Source organism: Acanthaster planci, linkage group LG16, assembly GCF_054643075.1.
Source record: "Acanthaster planci isolate LZ-2023a linkage group LG16, COTS_SCS, whole genome shotgun sequence".
NCBI classification, from domain to species: Eukaryota; Metazoa; Echinodermata; class Asteroidea; order Valvatida; family Acanthasteridae; genus Acanthaster; species Acanthaster planci.
The window spans coordinates 7,184,107-7,201,521 of record NC_141792.1 but is presented as its reverse complement, the minus strand read 5'-3'; the positions used below and the strand labels follow the sequence as shown (position 1 = coordinate 7,201,521).

General features: G+C 40.6%; 1 protein-coding gene across 1 annotated transcript; it reads right to left on the bottom strand.

Annotated features, from left to right (window-relative positions):
* Positions 1–205: 205 nt before the first annotated feature.
* Positions 206–17,412, bottom strand: LOC110989847 (ATP-binding cassette sub-family F member 3-like). Its single transcript, XM_022254512.2, has 19 exons — positions 17,261–17,412; positions 15,510–15,651; positions 14,042–14,127; positions 13,817–13,875; positions 13,071–13,168; positions 11,431–11,553; positions 10,408–10,512; positions 9,938–10,099; positions 8,980–9,069; positions 8,443–8,502; positions 7,800–7,935; positions 6,656–6,856; positions 5,884–5,960; positions 5,702–5,746; positions 5,253–5,385; positions 4,579–4,759; positions 3,453–3,585; positions 2,437–2,524; positions 206–2,175 (listed from the first exon to the last, which is right to left on the bottom strand). The coding sequence occupies exons 1-19, from the start codon at positions 17,328–17,330 to the stop codon at positions 2,023–2,025; spliced, it is 2,142 nt and encodes a 713-aa protein (XP_022110204.1). The 5' UTR covers positions 17,331–17,412; the 3' UTR covers positions 206–2,022.
* Positions 17,413–17,415: the final 3 nt, after the last annotated feature.

The following is a 17,415-nucleotide window of genomic DNA, read 5'->3' as shown; positions in this document are numbered from 1 at the left end:
AGATTTTCAAGTCCGAAACTGATGAAGGAAACTTCAATTCCAGCAAGACGACACATGCTAGGGACGAAGTGCCAACTTGCAAACTTTAGAAGTAAATGATAGTTCAAAGAAAACTTTAAAATTATCCAGAGTCAACAAGATTGATCCTAACTGACGAGCCCGTTTCAAAGAAAACTAATAAAAGACAAACAAGAGCTTGGCAACATGTTTGAAATAATAGAGTAAACGTTTATTACTTCAATTTGTCAAGTTAATAAATACCATATGCCTGCTCTTCAATTCAATCTTTTCGCAACTTGGACCATTCTTCTATAAAGATAACAGTCGGCAGCCTTCGGGAAAAAGCCTGCTATCGGGTGACGAATTTGTGATTGATTACTCATCGGGTCGTTTATTCTGACTGTCATTTTTTTGTAAAAATATACAACTCGGTTGACTCAGTGTTTTAATGCCCCCGTTGGAGTCTGTGGATTTTCTCATAACTGTTGAGTAATGTAACTGGAAACAAGGATCCTGGACCGAGGCCAAATGGCTGCTGGCTGAATCAGTGTTGGGCAGAGGTTTTTGTAATGAAACTATCGAGCAGACGGAATAGGCCTTGATTCGGCTTAATGGTAGGGATGGGGACAAGACAACAGCCTCTTAATGGGGAAGGGGGGGTGGTAGCATCTTCCCTGTCCTCCAGAGTTACAGTGAGACCCCCCAAGACATGCTTAGCGTGACATCATCAAACTTTCAGCACAAAGAAGCAGGTATTTAATTTCCAGAAGGGCACCAACAGTCTCTGAAACTGAAATGTTAAATTAGTGGTGCAAACTGCCAGAAATGGACACACAAGCAGGCATATTAAGACATCCATACCTGTGCACAGTAGTGGGTTTATGCACAGGCTTACCATGGGCCCTGGGACGGCCATAGTTTAGGGGACCTCAGAAAAAGAAAACTTTCTATCCCAGGTATAAAAATAGTTTATTGATTGACAGCCGGGCTTTTTTGGACAATCTTGCAAGGGGGGGGGGTTGTATTCTGCCCACCAGCAACAATTTAAAGCTTGCTATGCATGAAGATACATTAATTATGAGTGAGTTTCTATTTATCTGACATAGGTTTTGCAGTTATGGTCATTTGTAGTTAATGGCCTAGTACGTCTCTGACAGCGTGCACTGAGCACATCTATGGAAAAAGATGACATTTGGGGCTGAACTGTTTCAGAAATTGCCTGTTTTGCGAGAACAGAATTCCCACTCATAATGACTGTGAGACTTTACTGCATAACTCCTATTGGCTCGGCACGAAAAAAAGTGCACTGCAAATAGTATTGTAGAAAATGTTTGGGGGGGGGGCAGATTCCATCTCCTGGCTCTTTTAGGGTCAAGTGAAAACTTCCGTCTCTGGTTAGCAATTCAAATTACTTTCAGAGCCCATGGACAGACAAGTCAGCCCAATTCACTTGCCACAGGAGTGTGTGTTCCTGCTGACTGTAACCACATACTCAGGATGCGGCCTTAAGCTCTTTAATGGCAAACTTTACGGGAAAGTGATACAGAAAATAATCTTGGATTTGATTTCCTTTCCAGTCCAGTATTATTTAATCCCGCAGACTGGACTTTTTCAGACCCTTGGAGTCGGAAATGTAAACCGCTTTCCATTTAATGTTACGATGAGGTTAAAAAGGCTCTCTTTACTTTTGATTTCTAACTGTCCATAGTGATACATCTGCATAGGTCTTATCCTGATCCTGACCCCTCTGAAAAATAAAAGACAGTACATATTACTTTGGGGCATTCCTAAGATGGGGATTTCAGATGGACATTGGCCTTATTTCAAGTTACGTACACAGCTTTTGATTTGGGGGAGGGGAAAACTGGGATCTTTTTCTGAAATGATTGTCCATTTTTTTTCATCATCCCCAACAAAGACAGTTTCTAGTACCATTTCTAAAGTCTTTTCCATTCTTTCCCCCCAAAATAATAATAATAAAACTTTGGCAACTTGTCTGCGGCCTGCTGGATGTGCCCCTGCTTATTTCTGGGCGGCAAATTCTGCCTCCACGATTCGCTTGTATTCGTCCAGTCCACCCTCCATGGACTTCACGTCTCCCTCGGCGCATACCCAAAATTCCTTGCAGATCAAGCGGATCAGGCTCTCGTCGTGAGAAACGAGCATGACACCTCCCTGAAAGGTCAAAAACCCGTAAAGATACCATTACTGCAGACACCTTCAGGAATCTGATACCCTGAATGATTATTTTGACATAGGAAACACAAACCATCAGCGCTGACCTTGAATATGTATCTTTGCATATATGTGTGAGTAAGGAAAAATACTTGAGTTCGAGTTCAACATAACAGCAGTTTTAGAAAAAAAATCCTTTCCGTGACTGAATGAAGAAAGCGCTCGAGTGCCTGTGCATTGACCAAAGTTATTTAATTTTACCTTGAAATCATTGATCGCTTTGCCCAATGCCTCCACCGTTTCGATGTCAAGGTGGTTGGTAGGCTCATCCAGAATCAGGAAGTTTGGACTGTTGGAAACAAAACCAGAATCCAGTGAAATGGTTTGTGTTCATTTGATTGAGGTTTGATCTAAAGCGCCTGCTGTTGACAGGAAGAAGTCTAACAAAGACACAAAGTGTGCCCTAATGTGCTAGTTTGTTAAAACAACCTTAGAGCTACGTAACCCCCCCCCAGACCATTTCCTTTATTTTTGCATACTGTGTTTCGTTAAAATGAGCAAGCACTTGGATAAAAATAACATATTTACAGCATTTTTTCTTGAACCTTTTTTTTTAACTGAAGGAGTGATATATCCAGTAAACATTTTAAAAGTAAGCTTGCCAGGCCTGAATGTTTGACTTCTGGGATTTGCATGCTACTCAGAAGGGAATGCATTTGAAAATGCAATTCAAATGTAAAGGCCGGTTTTTATTTGGTGCAAAAGTGAACACAAACACAAAAAGTGAACCATCAGATCAAATATATATGTTGCGAGTTTATTAAAGTTGAACAGATTTCAACTCCATTGAATCGCACTGCAAATATTTCATTCACCAATTTCCCTTGTTTTTGCATTTGCCTGAAGTCTAAACTAAAACAGAGAAATTAAGCTGATCTTTTAGCCAATGATATTTCTCTTCTGAGAAGAAATCATGCCTTGTCCTAAGCATAGTGGATACATACTTTTGGTTATGAACAATTTTAAAACAAAAACTGTATATCTGCTACCTGTTGAATGACAAAATTTAGGCATTTCAGACTAACTACAATACAGCCATTTCACAATAGTGTGCCACCAAGAGTTTGCAATGCGTTGGCCAATCACAATGCCCGAAATTTGTCGACCCAATGCGTGTTTGGAAAGGGTCGCGCTATGATTGGTCAACGCACTGCAAACTCTTGGTGGCGCACTATTGTGAAACGGCCGCAAAAATTGACCTTTTTTCTAATACTCACTTGCCCATGCACATGAGTGCAAATGCCACCCGGCTCTTCTGGCCTCCAGACAGACTAGAAACAGCACGCATGGCAAGTTCACCTGTGATGCCAAAACTGCCTAACTGGTGCCTGTACCTTTCTACTGGATGGCCTGCCAAAAGGAAACAAATCACTGGATCATTATGCAAATCATGAATGTTTACGAGTGCAGTGGGAAGAATACTGAAATGTTCCAGTTTTTCCATGTAGATTTCAAGGAGCTGGGTATACAGACAACTATTCCTTGCTACTTGTATGCGAGGCCAAAGTTTAAAAACATCACCTTTGGCAGGGTTCACAACTCACCTCAAAATGTAAATTAACCCCCTTCTATAAAAGAGGGTTTTATTTTCACATGGTACTTGACAGTAGCATTCTCTAGTTCCTTTTGTGATAGTGGTGTGAGATTGTTGACACTTCGTCATGTGCCAAGGAAAAGGACGTTTGCAGTCCAGACACGCAAATATTATGTTTTGAGATAATCGAAAAGTTTTGGTGCTCCCATTTGCAAATCAAAAATCTCACAAGCCTGAATTTTAGAGAGCTGAAGTTTTGTTAATAAAAAAATAAGATTTAACATTTTATGGATAAAAAACCTTGATTTTTTTACAGTCATTTATGTTTTTTGCTAATGACCTTTTGCCAGGAACTCCTGATGCCTAAAATGTGCACTAAAGTGGCATCTTTAACCTTTAACCCTAACCCTCCTCAGTCCTCCAACAGGTGAAGGATTGAGGAGGGTTAGGGTTAAAATAGACTTTGACTGCCTCAACACTTCAGGGGGACATTAGCGCATGTTTTGATACATTAGTATCATAAGGTAACGTTCTTAATCCACACAAAGGTAATAAAAAATTCACCTATTGTCCTTGAATCAACATGTATACCAGATGAAAGATATTTAAATACTCTATCAATTACCAAAACAACTTAAATTTGGCCTTTTAACCCATTCTTTACCCTTACGACCTTTTTCCAGGCACTTGACGACTTCATGAGTTCTGCTTTTGTACCGACAAAGAGCCATTATTCTTAGCAACCACTTGTTGGCAAAAATATGACTGTGACTTGTTCTTGGTCGGAGTCAGTCGTCATGACAACTCACCAGGGAAGCGGGACGCCATGACTTCCACTGATGTCTGATCCATATCGAGTTGGTCCACGTGATGCTGGCTGAAGTAGCCAATTCGTAGATTTCTGTGCCGGTGCACTACCCCCGAGACTGGCTCCAGTTGCCCTATCAGGATCTTGAGTAGCGTTGTTTTTCCGGAACCATTCTCTCCAACCTTTTGGAATTGAAAAAAAAAATTCTACATTTATTTCAGGTGATGACACCAAGAATTCACGGGTGCCAGGGGCACTGTTGCTGGGAAGTCGGCAGAAAGCTTGGGAGAGAAGATGAAAAAATGCTCTGTTTTAGAGGTGGGAGAAACAGACGACTAGACTTGTCAAAATTCACAGAATCCAAGTCCATACGTTAACCATGGTCAGATGTGAACTGCCGTTTGTAGCATTTGGCAATCTTCTAAAAGCTGGCTACTATATCTTGCCCTTTTCAAATCTAGGTCTTTCTGCCAAAAATAATTCTGTGCAGAAGTGGTTAAGCTGATTTCCACACCCTTTTGCATCCATTTGTAGGAGGCCGCGTTATCAAGATATTTTCATTTGGTAACTACGGCAAATGTTTGAAGCTGATTACAGAGCTCAAGGTGAAGCCGTACATGGAGGTAAGTCTGAGATATTCAACAGGCCATTTAGGGCATAGCGTCCATGACTCACTATGCAGGTTCTGGATTCCATGTTTGCTGAGATGTCAGTCCTCTTGAATATGGGCTTGTCTTTGGAGTAGTAGAACTGCACCTCGTCCAGCTGTAGAATAGGAGGGGATAGCTTCTCAAACTCTGCCGGAAACCTGACAGGGGAAAAAAAACAACAACTTTTGACAGGAAACAGTATGTTGCATGATGAAGCAACCCTTCAGGGTGGGATGTTCCTGCAAACCAACAGCACCAACATTCCTTGCAGGTATTTTTGAAAATATTCAAAGCTATAAAACAAGAGCACATATACCACAATATGTCTGATTTAAGAAGAATGATTTCTCTGACAACTGTTACATTTCCTGGAGCTATGTACTGCAAACAAAAATGCTAGCACACAATAACACATACTTCTGTAACTCATTTTCAGCTAAGCGGTATTTTCAGTACATCTGTTTCTAAAATCACCTTAGAATGACGTCTGGTTCTTTTTCCACTGGCTTTAGGACAGGGCTGAAAAAAAAAAACAAACAGCAACGGATTGATTACAAAATCCTCCAGCTTCAACAATGTGTCAAAACACTGCAATACATGTATCTTTCAGTCACTTATGTGGTAAAAAGTCTACAAACAGTCCTAAAGATACTCACAGCTTTTCAAGAAACTTGATCTTGCTTTGAACTAAGGCAGCTCTGTTGGCATTGTAGCGGAACCTATCAATAAATACCTGGAAAAAGTTGGAACAACAACCATGCAGTGAAACAAATAATTGAAACATTGCTTTTTCAACAACAATAAGGTTGCAATGCCCTGATACCAAGTTTTCGTGGTTAAGAAGAAATGTACACATACGTCATAAACCTGACTTTCACTTCTTAACATCTAAATGTGGAGTGAATTTGTTCTGAGGAAATGTTTGCAGCCAAACTCACCTGAGTTAAAATGTGTTTGATTTTTGCGAATTTGCAGGGCAAATATTTGATCTGATGTCAAAGGATTTAACCTAATCATAATGACACCATATACACTATACAGAGGGCGGTGTCCATGATACATCTGAAGAGTGCATCAAATTCATGAAGAACCTTACATCAGAATGGCATATTCATGGCTTTTGATACTGCTTTCCTTTTTTCAGTGATATTGCAAAGATTTTAGCCATTGGGAAATCCTGAAAATTCTTCACAATCCCCTTTAATTTTTTTGTTCATCAATAAAAGTGTGTGTGTGTGTGGGGGGGAAGATGATTCAATAGCCCACCCCCACCTCAAAGTGTGTGTGTGGGTGGGGGCTACACCCCCAACCCTCTGGGATTTATGCCCATGATCACATGACAATCATCCATCAGTGCACATACACGTGAAAAATAATCGGTGTAAAAGGTTTGGAAACTCATTTCTTGGAGGACTCTTTTCTGCCTACTTGTACATGTGCTCGTAGCTGCTGTTGTGCCTCGTATTCCTTTTGTTGGTTGCTCAGCCTTTCTGTTTTCGTCTTGAAGAAGATTTCGTAGTCCCCGCGGTAGGCATCTAGAGTCTTTGAATGCAGGTACAATATGTCGGTAGAGATCACATTCAGGAAGTTCTTGTCATGGGAGACTACGAGAAGAGTAGTAGGCCAGGTCTAGGAAGGAGCAGAAAATTAAAACAAACTAAGAGAGAAGGCCTTGCCATTGGTTGCTCGCGCTCCGACTTGGCCTGACATACTCTGAAAGTACATCACAACCAGACTGCAGTGTTCTCAAGCAAGGCACTTGCTGCAATTATCTGTCGCAGCCTCAAAGGCCAAGATCAGTTCAGGAGAATTGTAGTACAATGTGCCACTGTCCATTTTCTTACAAAGGAAACAATTTTTTCAATTAACGGTCAACTTTCGGAGGATTTACTTTGAGTTATTCCCTTGAATGAAGATGAATAATTTTTTACATCTTTAAAAATTTCCAAGGTACACTAAAACCTTAAACAGAGTACATGTGGTCCAGTGCGTGATGAACAGCATTAGGCACTGTCCACAGATGTCAATTTTTTCCCATGATGCATTGCTGGCACAGCAAGATAGTTTTCATGAAACAGCATTTTTTGCATCATAATACTGGAACCAGCAGGCTGTATGGAAGGTAAAATGCAATATCACGAATCATTGTTAAGAACCGTTAAACCTGTGCCAAATTTACAATTTTGTGAAAGCTTAATTGACGACTGAACATTTGAATGTTTACTTTACAACTTGACATTCACAGGTGTAATGTGATGTACAGTGGAACAAAAAGGGAAAAACTCAATTTCTTTGTGACCAAATTGCCTTCTAAAAGCTTAATCAAGAAAAGAATTATATTTCTGCTTCCTTTTTACACCTAATCCCAAATTACTGGATATGTGTTGTTCCATATATCAGTGTAATATCAGGCTAAATATTCGAGTCATCAATCAATCAATCAATAGAGAAGACTCAACCCTAAGAGCCTTTCAGAAAGTTCCTGAGATGTTTTCCCCGAATGCTGCTTGGCTAGCACAAATACACAGCACAGCACAAGTGAAAACTTTGGTCACAAAAAATCCATTCCAACCTGTAGGTAACCCTCCAGCCACAGAACGGCTTTGATGTCCAGCATGTTGGTAGGCTCATCAAGAAGCAATAGATCAGGCTTGGAGAACAGCGCCCTCGCTAGGGCTAGACGCATTCGCCACCCGCCAGAAAACTCCCTGAAATGCAACCACGGAAAGTCATATCAAATCTTGTAAAATGTTACAAATTTGAGGCAACTGAAGTAGAATTAGTGCTTTTTAAACATGTATAATTTCTGATAACTTAATGCTTTGACCACTCTTGGACTGATATTTAAACAGGTTAAACTTGTCAATAATGTTTTTATGAAAGAGTGAACTGTACATAAATTCTTGAATTCATTTGAACTATAAACCTGATGACACAGCAAAATCCAACAATGACATTGTACAAGTGCAAATATACTCATGCACTGTAGGTGTTTTAGTTTTATTCAAACTGAAAAAAAGACATACTGCTGGAGGTCAAGGCTAAATCAATATATTCTGAAAGTACTGACACACGGTCAAGTATAACAAGCTTGTGCCGAAATGGGGCTCATTTCCACCTTTTTGTTTTCTTTTATACATTTTAAACAGTTTGACTCATTTACTTGATGCAAGAGGGACCTGGTTGGAAGGTCAAAGGTCACGTTGCTTTCTTACCTTGTCTTCATTTTCTGCATGTCTGGTGAGAAACCCAAGCCGGCAAGGATCATGGCTGCCCTGTCATATGTGAGTAAAAACCTTTATCACACCAAACTGAAATAAATACTGCAAGAGATCTACAAGATGGCAACAGTGCTCTGCCTCTGTTTATGGCAGGCATATTCACCCTCGGGTCCAAAAGCTGATATGTAGCATTTGTATCTTGGAACTCTTTCCCAGACGAAGTTTCTTTGTGAACTGACCAGTGACATTTCACCATTTTACACGCTGTAAAAATGTTAACCAGTACAACATTTGACTGACAATTCAATATACTGCCAGGTGATATTCCGTGCTATTCCACGTCCAGCCTTGTGCTTTTTACACACACAGTGTCTCATACACATCAACACTTCCTGTTCTTCTATGTACGGACTGTAACATACAATTATTGACCACCTCCAAGGGCAATAGTGAAATATTCAATACAAAAATATAATACCCGGTGAAATATTCAACTACTTAGAGGCCCAGTTGTATCCTATTCACACATACCTGGCAGGTGCCTTGTCTGCTTCAATCTCTTCTAGTTGAGCATACACCTCTGCCAGTCTACTGCTGGTGGCAGGGTCAGATCCCCCAGGACTACAACAAATGCACACGAGACAAATTTACAATTCTACTTACAATCCACCAGGCATGCCTTGTCTGGCTTTTCAATTGGAAGATAATGTCTTTTGTCAGGAAATTCAGGACCGAGCTGTGGGGCCCAAAATGTTTTTTTGTATTTTATTTAACCCCTTGACAACGGGAACTTTTTTCTGAAAGCCGACTCCGAGAATTCCAGCCTCGCTTGGCCACAGGGGCCCGGGGGAAAGACGACAATGAAGAAATGTTCAATTTGAGAAGTGGGAGGAAAACCCTGGACAAATATTTTGGGCAGAACCAATACAATCAGGTAAGGACTGAGAACTCAATCCACATGTTGCCCTGGGTAATTTTGAGCCCGGGTCACAGAGGCACCAAACTGACTCCCCCAAAATTGTCCCCATGATAACTTCTGTTCAGCATGTGTGTAGTTTCCACCAAACTTTGTCCGAGTAACTTATTTGGTCTCAACAATGACTCTTTCAACACATGTAATAGCCCCACAACTCTTAAACACGTACGTGTGGGCATGCATGTGAGTAGGGCATATGTTTCTTACCACATAGCACTGCACAAGCAGTCACTCTTGTGCACCGCAGCAAAGCTCACTGTGATTACAAGGTACACTGTTATGACTTACTCAATTTCATGCAAGGTAAGTCCAACTCTATCTTTCGCACTCCAATTTCCTTTAGACTTGTTTTTAATATGAATCCCTGGAGTATATACCAAGCCACATACCGCAGCAATTACAAGTAATGCAAAGCAGGTGGAAGTTATTTCAAGAAACGTCTTACAAGAGATTGAGGGCACAAGTGTACGAAAATGCTGTGCTAGAATTTTCAGTCAATGTCCTTCGCCTGACCTTGTGGCGTTGAGTCTCTCCACCAGCTGTCTCTCCTCTGTCACTAATCGTTCTCTCGTCTCGTCACTCTGCAGCACGCTGTCTGTGGCTAGCGTGTCATCGCCTGTGACCTCTTGCTCCACATGGAGAATGCTGATATGGGACGGAATACGCAGCTCACCACTGGAGGGACAAAATCAAATGACAACAGAATAAGTTGGTGCACCATCATGAATGCTTGTTGTAAATCTTTGGGAGTAGGAGCCAGAGTTCAGATTGTAAAACTTCAAATTTACTCCTTTCTTCTGTGGCCATAATTTTCCTTCATGTCGTTTGAATCCTTATAAATCACATTAAGCAAGATTCAACAAAAGAACGTAAATGACCAACATTCTCTTTCACTACATCTGTAATTACTACCATGATATGAAAAATTAGGAGTCAATTTTGGAAAAGGCGCTTTGTTCCTTTCTTGTTCTCACGTTCACTACCTTGATATCATCTTTAGCAAAGTACTTTTCCCGGCACCGTTTCTTCCAACAAATCCATATCTCCTGCCATAAGTTAATGTCAAGTCTGCTTCTTTTAAAAGGACTCTGTTGGGAAAAATAAAAGGGGAAAAAAAATGATAGGAGCAAATAAGCAGGCCACCTTTTAAAACTCACCAGCCCATTCTGGAAGCAAGTCTGATTGTGCCATTTCTCTACACAACCTACAAACAGAAATGCTCACTGCCCGATCGTCATACAGTCCACCGAAAGTTGATCACAAGTCAAATGGAAGTCAATTGCAAGCCAACTACTAATCGATTGCAAGTCAATCACAAGTCTATTACAAGTCAATCAAGAATCAATAACTCGATCAAGAATCAATCTCAAGTTGACTGCAAGTTGATCACAAGCCAATCAGGAATCAATCATAACCTAAATCCCAAGGTGATCAAAAGGTGATCATGAGTCAACTACAAGTTAATTGCAAGTCAATTACAAATTGATCACAAGTCAATCGCAGGCTGAAGACAATAATAATAGTAGTAATAAAATGGATGTGGCTAACGGCCTCTGTTAAATTAACCTCGGGGCAATTTACAATGACTTATCCAGCAAGACAAACATACACAAAAATTAAAAATGAGTAATACATTAACTTAACCATGAGTAGTTACATGTATAAGTATACCACATAAGAGCAATTTCACTGGGACAGTCTATCCTAGGGAATCTTTATGTCAATCACAAGTCAAAGATCAAGAACTAGTAGGTCACAACTTGCAGGCTATGAACCTGTTTATATACATGCCACAGTTCATCAATCTGCATTGCTGAAGGCTTCATTTGTGACCGGATGACAGACCTGTGAGGAGCTGACATTCCGACAACAAAAAATAGCAGTTCATGAACAGCGAAACTTCTATCACCTATTATTTTCAATGAACTAGTGCTTCAGATGTGACTAGCAACAAGCATTATTCTGTGAATGAAATCAGAAATTCCATGTCTTGTTTACTGCCTTACTTGTCACCAAATGCCAGATCAATGTTCTCAATTCTGATGTCCTTAGCCCGGCTGTTCCCAGACTCATCCATCTTCTGGTCTTTCCTGTTGATAGCCTGGCTGGCAGAAGCAGTAATTGCTGACCTGCATGAAGATAAGAGATATTGAACAAGTTATTGGTAATACAGAGTTGTGCAAGGAGATGCCATTAGTGCGGCGGTGGAACATTCACAGGTGCATTCTCAAGCTTGAGGCCAATGTATTATTGTCAAGTATTGCAACAGCATCTTTTCCATGGAAGAGGTATTTGATGTGTATCTTCTGCACATGAGCGTGGTGACAAAGAAAGAAACAGCTTTTAATTCTTGTTGCCGATAACACCAAATCCAACACAGTGTGTCTGAAGCTGGTTTCCCTTGACAGTTCTTTGTGGGTGTTAAAATGACCACACAAAGCTCTTCAGATTGATCTGTTGGCCACTTTAAATTGCCGAGGAGTATAATCCTGGCTAATTTGGGGCAAAATTTGTTTTCAGGCCTGTATTTCAAAAGTAGCCCTAGCATTTTGGAAATTGTTTTGGAGTCACACATTAACCCGTTTGCGCCGGGGGACGGTAAGAGCCACCATAAAAATTGAGATCCTCAGCCCGCTTTTCAGCTATTATTCTCAGCCCACGTTCGAGTGAACACGGTGAAAAAAGGCAGACCCTGGCTCTTGTATATATGGTGATTGGCCTTTGTGTGTTGCCAAGAAATGAAAAGGCCAAATTTGCATCATAATCACCAGCTTCACAATAGTCCCCACTTTGAAAAGAGGCAACGGGAATGTGGAAGGGTGAGTAGAGCCGCATGCCACCGAACAATCAGCCTTTTCACCGTGTAATTCAAAGTGTGCATAGCACGCAGGGCCACAAACCGAGAATTTGCGGTTTGGCAGGGGGCCATCGTGGCCAAGCGAGGCTGGAATTCTTGGAGTCGGCTTTCGGAAAAAAAATCCTGTCATCAAGGGGTTAAACAAAAGCACAGAGAACATGCAGTGTTTACATGTACATCAATGCCACGAGTAGAGAATGACAGTTTAATGTACATGTACATACAGAGGGTAAAAACGACCAATAGATTTTCACACTCATGTTACAGTCTGCCATTCTTCAAACCTGTTGGCGACTGCCTGGCACGAATTTCTTGGTAGCACAACTAGTTACAACGAAGACTCGGTTCCTCAATATCATCAAAAAAGGAAGTCAAGATCCTGGTATCTAACTTTGAAATCCATTCTACTCAATTCCAGTGTCAAGCTCCGGCAAGCTGAGTCTGACTTAGGAATCAAGTCCCTGGAACAGCAGCCAAGCAATTTTCAAAGTGAGGGAGGGGACAGTTGTGAGATTATCAAGCATCAGCCAGGTCAATCTCTTAAACCCCATGTCATTATAAGACCTGCAAAAAGTAAGAGGGGGAGGGAATACCCTCACCCCAGTCAAAACCCCTGCCACCCCACCACTTCTGCGGCCAATGATTTCAATTTATTTGATACAATATGACTAATGAATCAATTCTATTCGACAGACACGTGACTTTGAAATCAATTTAATCTGACAGAACCTGGCTTGGGACTCCATCTGTTTTGGTTCTAGTGACAACTTTCCCAAGCCATGCGCTCACCCAGTCTGCTTGATGGTACTGTCGTCTTTTAGGGCTCTCCTCTCTTGCTTGGCTTTGATCTTTGCCTCTGCCTTCTCCAGCTTCTTCTTATCGACCAGCTGAAAGAATAGACAATTTGAGAAATAAATAAATTGACGCAAAATTTGCTTAAGATCAACAAGCATTCAAATTATGCTTTGATAAATGCTGAACCAGCCTAAATTGTCCAAGATATGTAAACTTCCATGCAGACTTTTTTTAATTCAAGAAACACAGTACAAGTCACCAACATTTTCAAAACATCTGAAAATATCTACAGTAAATTAAAACCTGCTGGATGAAACTGTCAATCCCTACAAATAAAGAACATTACTGTATTCCACTCAGAGTTTTTACTCGCTAGTCAAACATGAGGCAGCCTATCTCACCATTCCTAGTGACCAGCTTAGCCCCTCTTTGGCCAATACTGTTGCCTCACAATAAAAATGAAACTCAAAGAAAAATACACAACATGTTTGAGAATTGTGTGTGAAATAATTTTCCTTTGCATAGTCCTGATAGGCAAAGTTCATTCATTCAGAGAAAAAACTGGATTGTGAGTAAATATAGAAATATTACACACATCAGCCCCGTCCACATGGTCGGCAACGCGTCAATTTGTTACAGGCATTTCGACTTCATATGTCATGCCACCTCATGCTTGTCAGTACCCAAGGGGAAACCCAGACTTCTGTACTCAAGGCTGAATGTCCATCTCCGCTACTCACCATTGAATTGCCCTTTTTTACGATCCAAATTGACACCTCCTCGTTCCCAATCTTTGCCTCTGCAAATGAAATGTTTTTTAAAAAGTCCAGTCACATTTTTACCTTGGTACCTGAGGACACAGTAGACACAGCTTTTTAAACAAGGATTGTGTTCCTGAAAATCAGCCACTTGTATACAGACAACACAGTGGAATTTCAAGTGTTCTTTAAATATTTGGATCTCACCTTCCTCTAGTTTTGCACCAATATGGACCGGTGCATCAAGACGGACCATACTTGATGCGTTGGATGCATTGGAACCTTGGTCATTCCTGAAAGAAAAGATCACAGATCACTGAAAGACATTACATTAAAGTCTAGAAGTTTCTGCTTTCTGAAAGTCAACTTCTGCTTTCTAGATTTTAATATTTATGTATGTAACAAAGGGTTATCAGATAACCCTCTGGTTACATACATGTACTGTACATTTGTACTGTAGGCCTACATTTACCGTACATCTACAGGTATCTTTGGCATAATGATACATGTAGGGCCTACATGCACCATGCCATTGTCATCTTGGACTGGTCCCCGTCCGTATTGACATGAATGATTTATTCATAAGCTGTGAGATGTCTGGGCACTATGTAGGGAATGGGGACCAGTGTGATCTCCCTGGTGTGGAGCCGCAGGAAATCAATACCGATTTCTGCGATATCGCAAAGGAAAACAGGAGGGGAAACGCTAAAAAATGTTACTTTCAAAGTGAGTTAATGAAAATGAGTTGTCATTCCTAATTTGGGTTCATATTTACTTAATTAATTGTGCAGAAACGATCAAAAATATTTATTGGTTTTATTTATTTATTTTTTTTACCCGAGAATTGCCTTTTCCACTTTCTACCCACAAATCGGCAATTTTTGCGGATTTTCCCCAATGCAGAAAAGTCTGGACTTTACATTACATTATCACTAAATGTTCAAGACTATCAGACATCACAACATTCCCATCTACCTGCTAATATGCCTGAGGAAAGAACGCTGGGCAAGATGCTGACAATACATTTCATTCATAAAAACCTTGGACAGTATCCCTATTCAACAACCCGCATCATGACCGTATATTAACATTTGATAATGCTTGTTGTGATTTGAAAATGCCCACTGCATAAAAACGCTCTGGCACCTGATTACAAGATAGTTTAATCTATTCCTGTTGGTCAAGAGTCTGTGTGTGCCACGATACACAGATCAATATATTGATCAAGATAGAAATTACCTACACATATATGAAATTCCCAAATATTACCCTCTTCCCCCAAACCAACCTCAAACAGAAGGAAGATTTCTTCTTCAAAACAGGAAATTTATGAACCACATACAAATTTAAGAGTATTTTAATGGACAATCCTTTCCAGCTTTTTGACTGTCACCAGGTGTACATGAATACCGGTCATGGAAAATATTTAGTACATATATCAACATTTTGGTACCCAATATCAATGAAATTTGGAATGAAATTTTATCTCACAGAGACGCAGCATCACACAAGACTGCGTTCTCTGAAACCTCACTTTTTCTGAGCTCTCGGACATGTGCAATACGATGAATTAATTTGTATTATACTGTACATGATCCCCATTTCCGAGGCACGGGCAAAGCTAGGGTGTCTATAAACCTAGAAACACTCCAATCGTAGCATACTCAGAACTCACACTTTGACAGCATGCAGCAGCTTTTCACACAGCGACAAAATCTCCCCCTCCTCCTTGTCCTGTGCCACTTCATGCAAGACTCCACCCACTGCCTCGTAAACATCGCTGGCACTGTTAAACTCCTCTGGATCTTCCAACACACCTGGGAAAATACAGGTAATTTTAACATTCATTTTCAAGGCAAAACAATGCCTAGTATTATCTGGCTACTGCATGCGTACTGGGGTCAAAAAATGTCAACGAGCGTCAACTAAGCGCCAACAAGTTATTCAAGCATATTTATGCAAACATTTTTTATATAAATGTTGATTAGGGTCCTATATCAAATTCAATGTATTATATCTATCTGAAATGATATTTGAGTGTTGAAATTCGAGTTACAAAGTCAGGCCTATTTTGTGCAGTCAGACCGCCTGCCATCTTGTTTCCACGTGGATACCAAGGGAAAGAAAGATAGTGGCCCCCATACATCGCAAAAAAATTTCGTTTTTCTGTGAGAATCTGGAAGCAAATGTGGTGTTTCTCTTATACAATGGCAAGTGTTAGAGTCTCTAAAATATAATAAAACCCCTTTTTACTCTGTAGAGGGTATTTTCAAGTTGTTGACGCTACTCGTGTGAGTTGACGCAAAATAGCATGACCGACATTCGGGACTAAGATCAAAACAACCTTCAGATTGAAAATGAAAAACACCAAAGGAAACACACTGAAAAAAAATGACGGTCAGAAGGAATGACAGAAGAGAGAACAAAGTCAATGAGAAATATTGACATCACTAACCCTAAAGGTCCTCAGTCCTCCAACAGGTGAAGGATTAAGGACTGTTAGGGTTAAAGAAACAGCAATGGGAGACTGAGGCGCTTAGTGGCGACAAACATTCCTTTTTACCAGCTCAGAGTTCTAAGCACACGTACATAGTTATGAGCATGTGCAATACCTTGAAAAAGGACCAGTACCTCTGCTGCCACCAACATCTCAAAGTCTCCCGTTATAATCATGACAATTGTCATCATGGTCATCCCAACATTTAAATAATTAAAAACACAAAAATCCTTGGAAAAACTGCTGGATAACTAGCCTAGGGCAATGGCATGCAAAACTGTTCCAAAGCAGGGCTTGTCATAAGTTGGGCATGCCCAAACTGTGTTTCGAAGACAGTTGGAGCTACCCCGAGAACTGTGGGGTCCGATGTCCGCTCCGCTCCCACGAAGTGGAGCAGATGCCGGACCCCACAGTTCTGGGGGTAAGTTGGAGTATGGACACAGTTGATAGGGTTGTGGTGTAACAGTCTGTACGGTTCAGTTCAGATAGCACTCCAATTTCCATGATAATTGATATACATAAAACAAAATTTTTCCCCTACACAGCTTATGACATGTAGGTCTGACAATGACAGTAACAGCAATAGCCGCCAGAAATTAAGGGAGAGGCCCTAGGCCTAAAAAAGTTTTTAGCCCAGAAAATTCTGAAGGTTTTTTTCCGGTTTGTGCACAAGGGCATCAAGTGTTGCTCCTACATAACGGAACTCTTTCCCTATGTTCAGTGACGGCTGATGAAAAAAACGTGTGCCGGACGAGCCATGATGATCATCGTGATCATCATAGGCCTATGTAATTCTGATCTCTAACTTTATGACGGCATGTTCAAGCCACACAAAATGTCATAATTACTTCCTTGATTTGGAACATTTAAGCACTGTTTGATTGACTGTACGGTCAACAATATAAAAACTCGTTTTACATAGAACATACCGGTCACATAAGTCAGTAACTCGCCATCAATTGACGGAAATGCCGACGTTAATATCGCACTACACGCCATTGTTGACCGAACGTTACGTGTACAGTACGTAGGCTACACGTTGTGCATGTTTGGCATGTGTACAGTGACTATCATTCACATCACT

Bases quoted from the DNA above. Each gene is read 5' to 3' on its own strand.
- LOC110989847 (XM_022254512.2), bottom strand. From the start codon at position 17,330: ATGGCGTGTAGTGCGATATTAACGTCGGCATTTCCGTCAATTGATGGC. The intron at 5,961-6,655 runs GTAGGCAGAAAA...AACTTTTTCCAG, and splicing joins AGCTACGAGCACATGTACAA to GTATTTATTGATAGGTTCCG. The intron at 2,525-3,452 runs GTGAGTATTAGA...TGTTTCCAACAG, and splicing joins GCACTCATGTGCATGGGCAA to TCCAAACTTCCTGATTCTGG.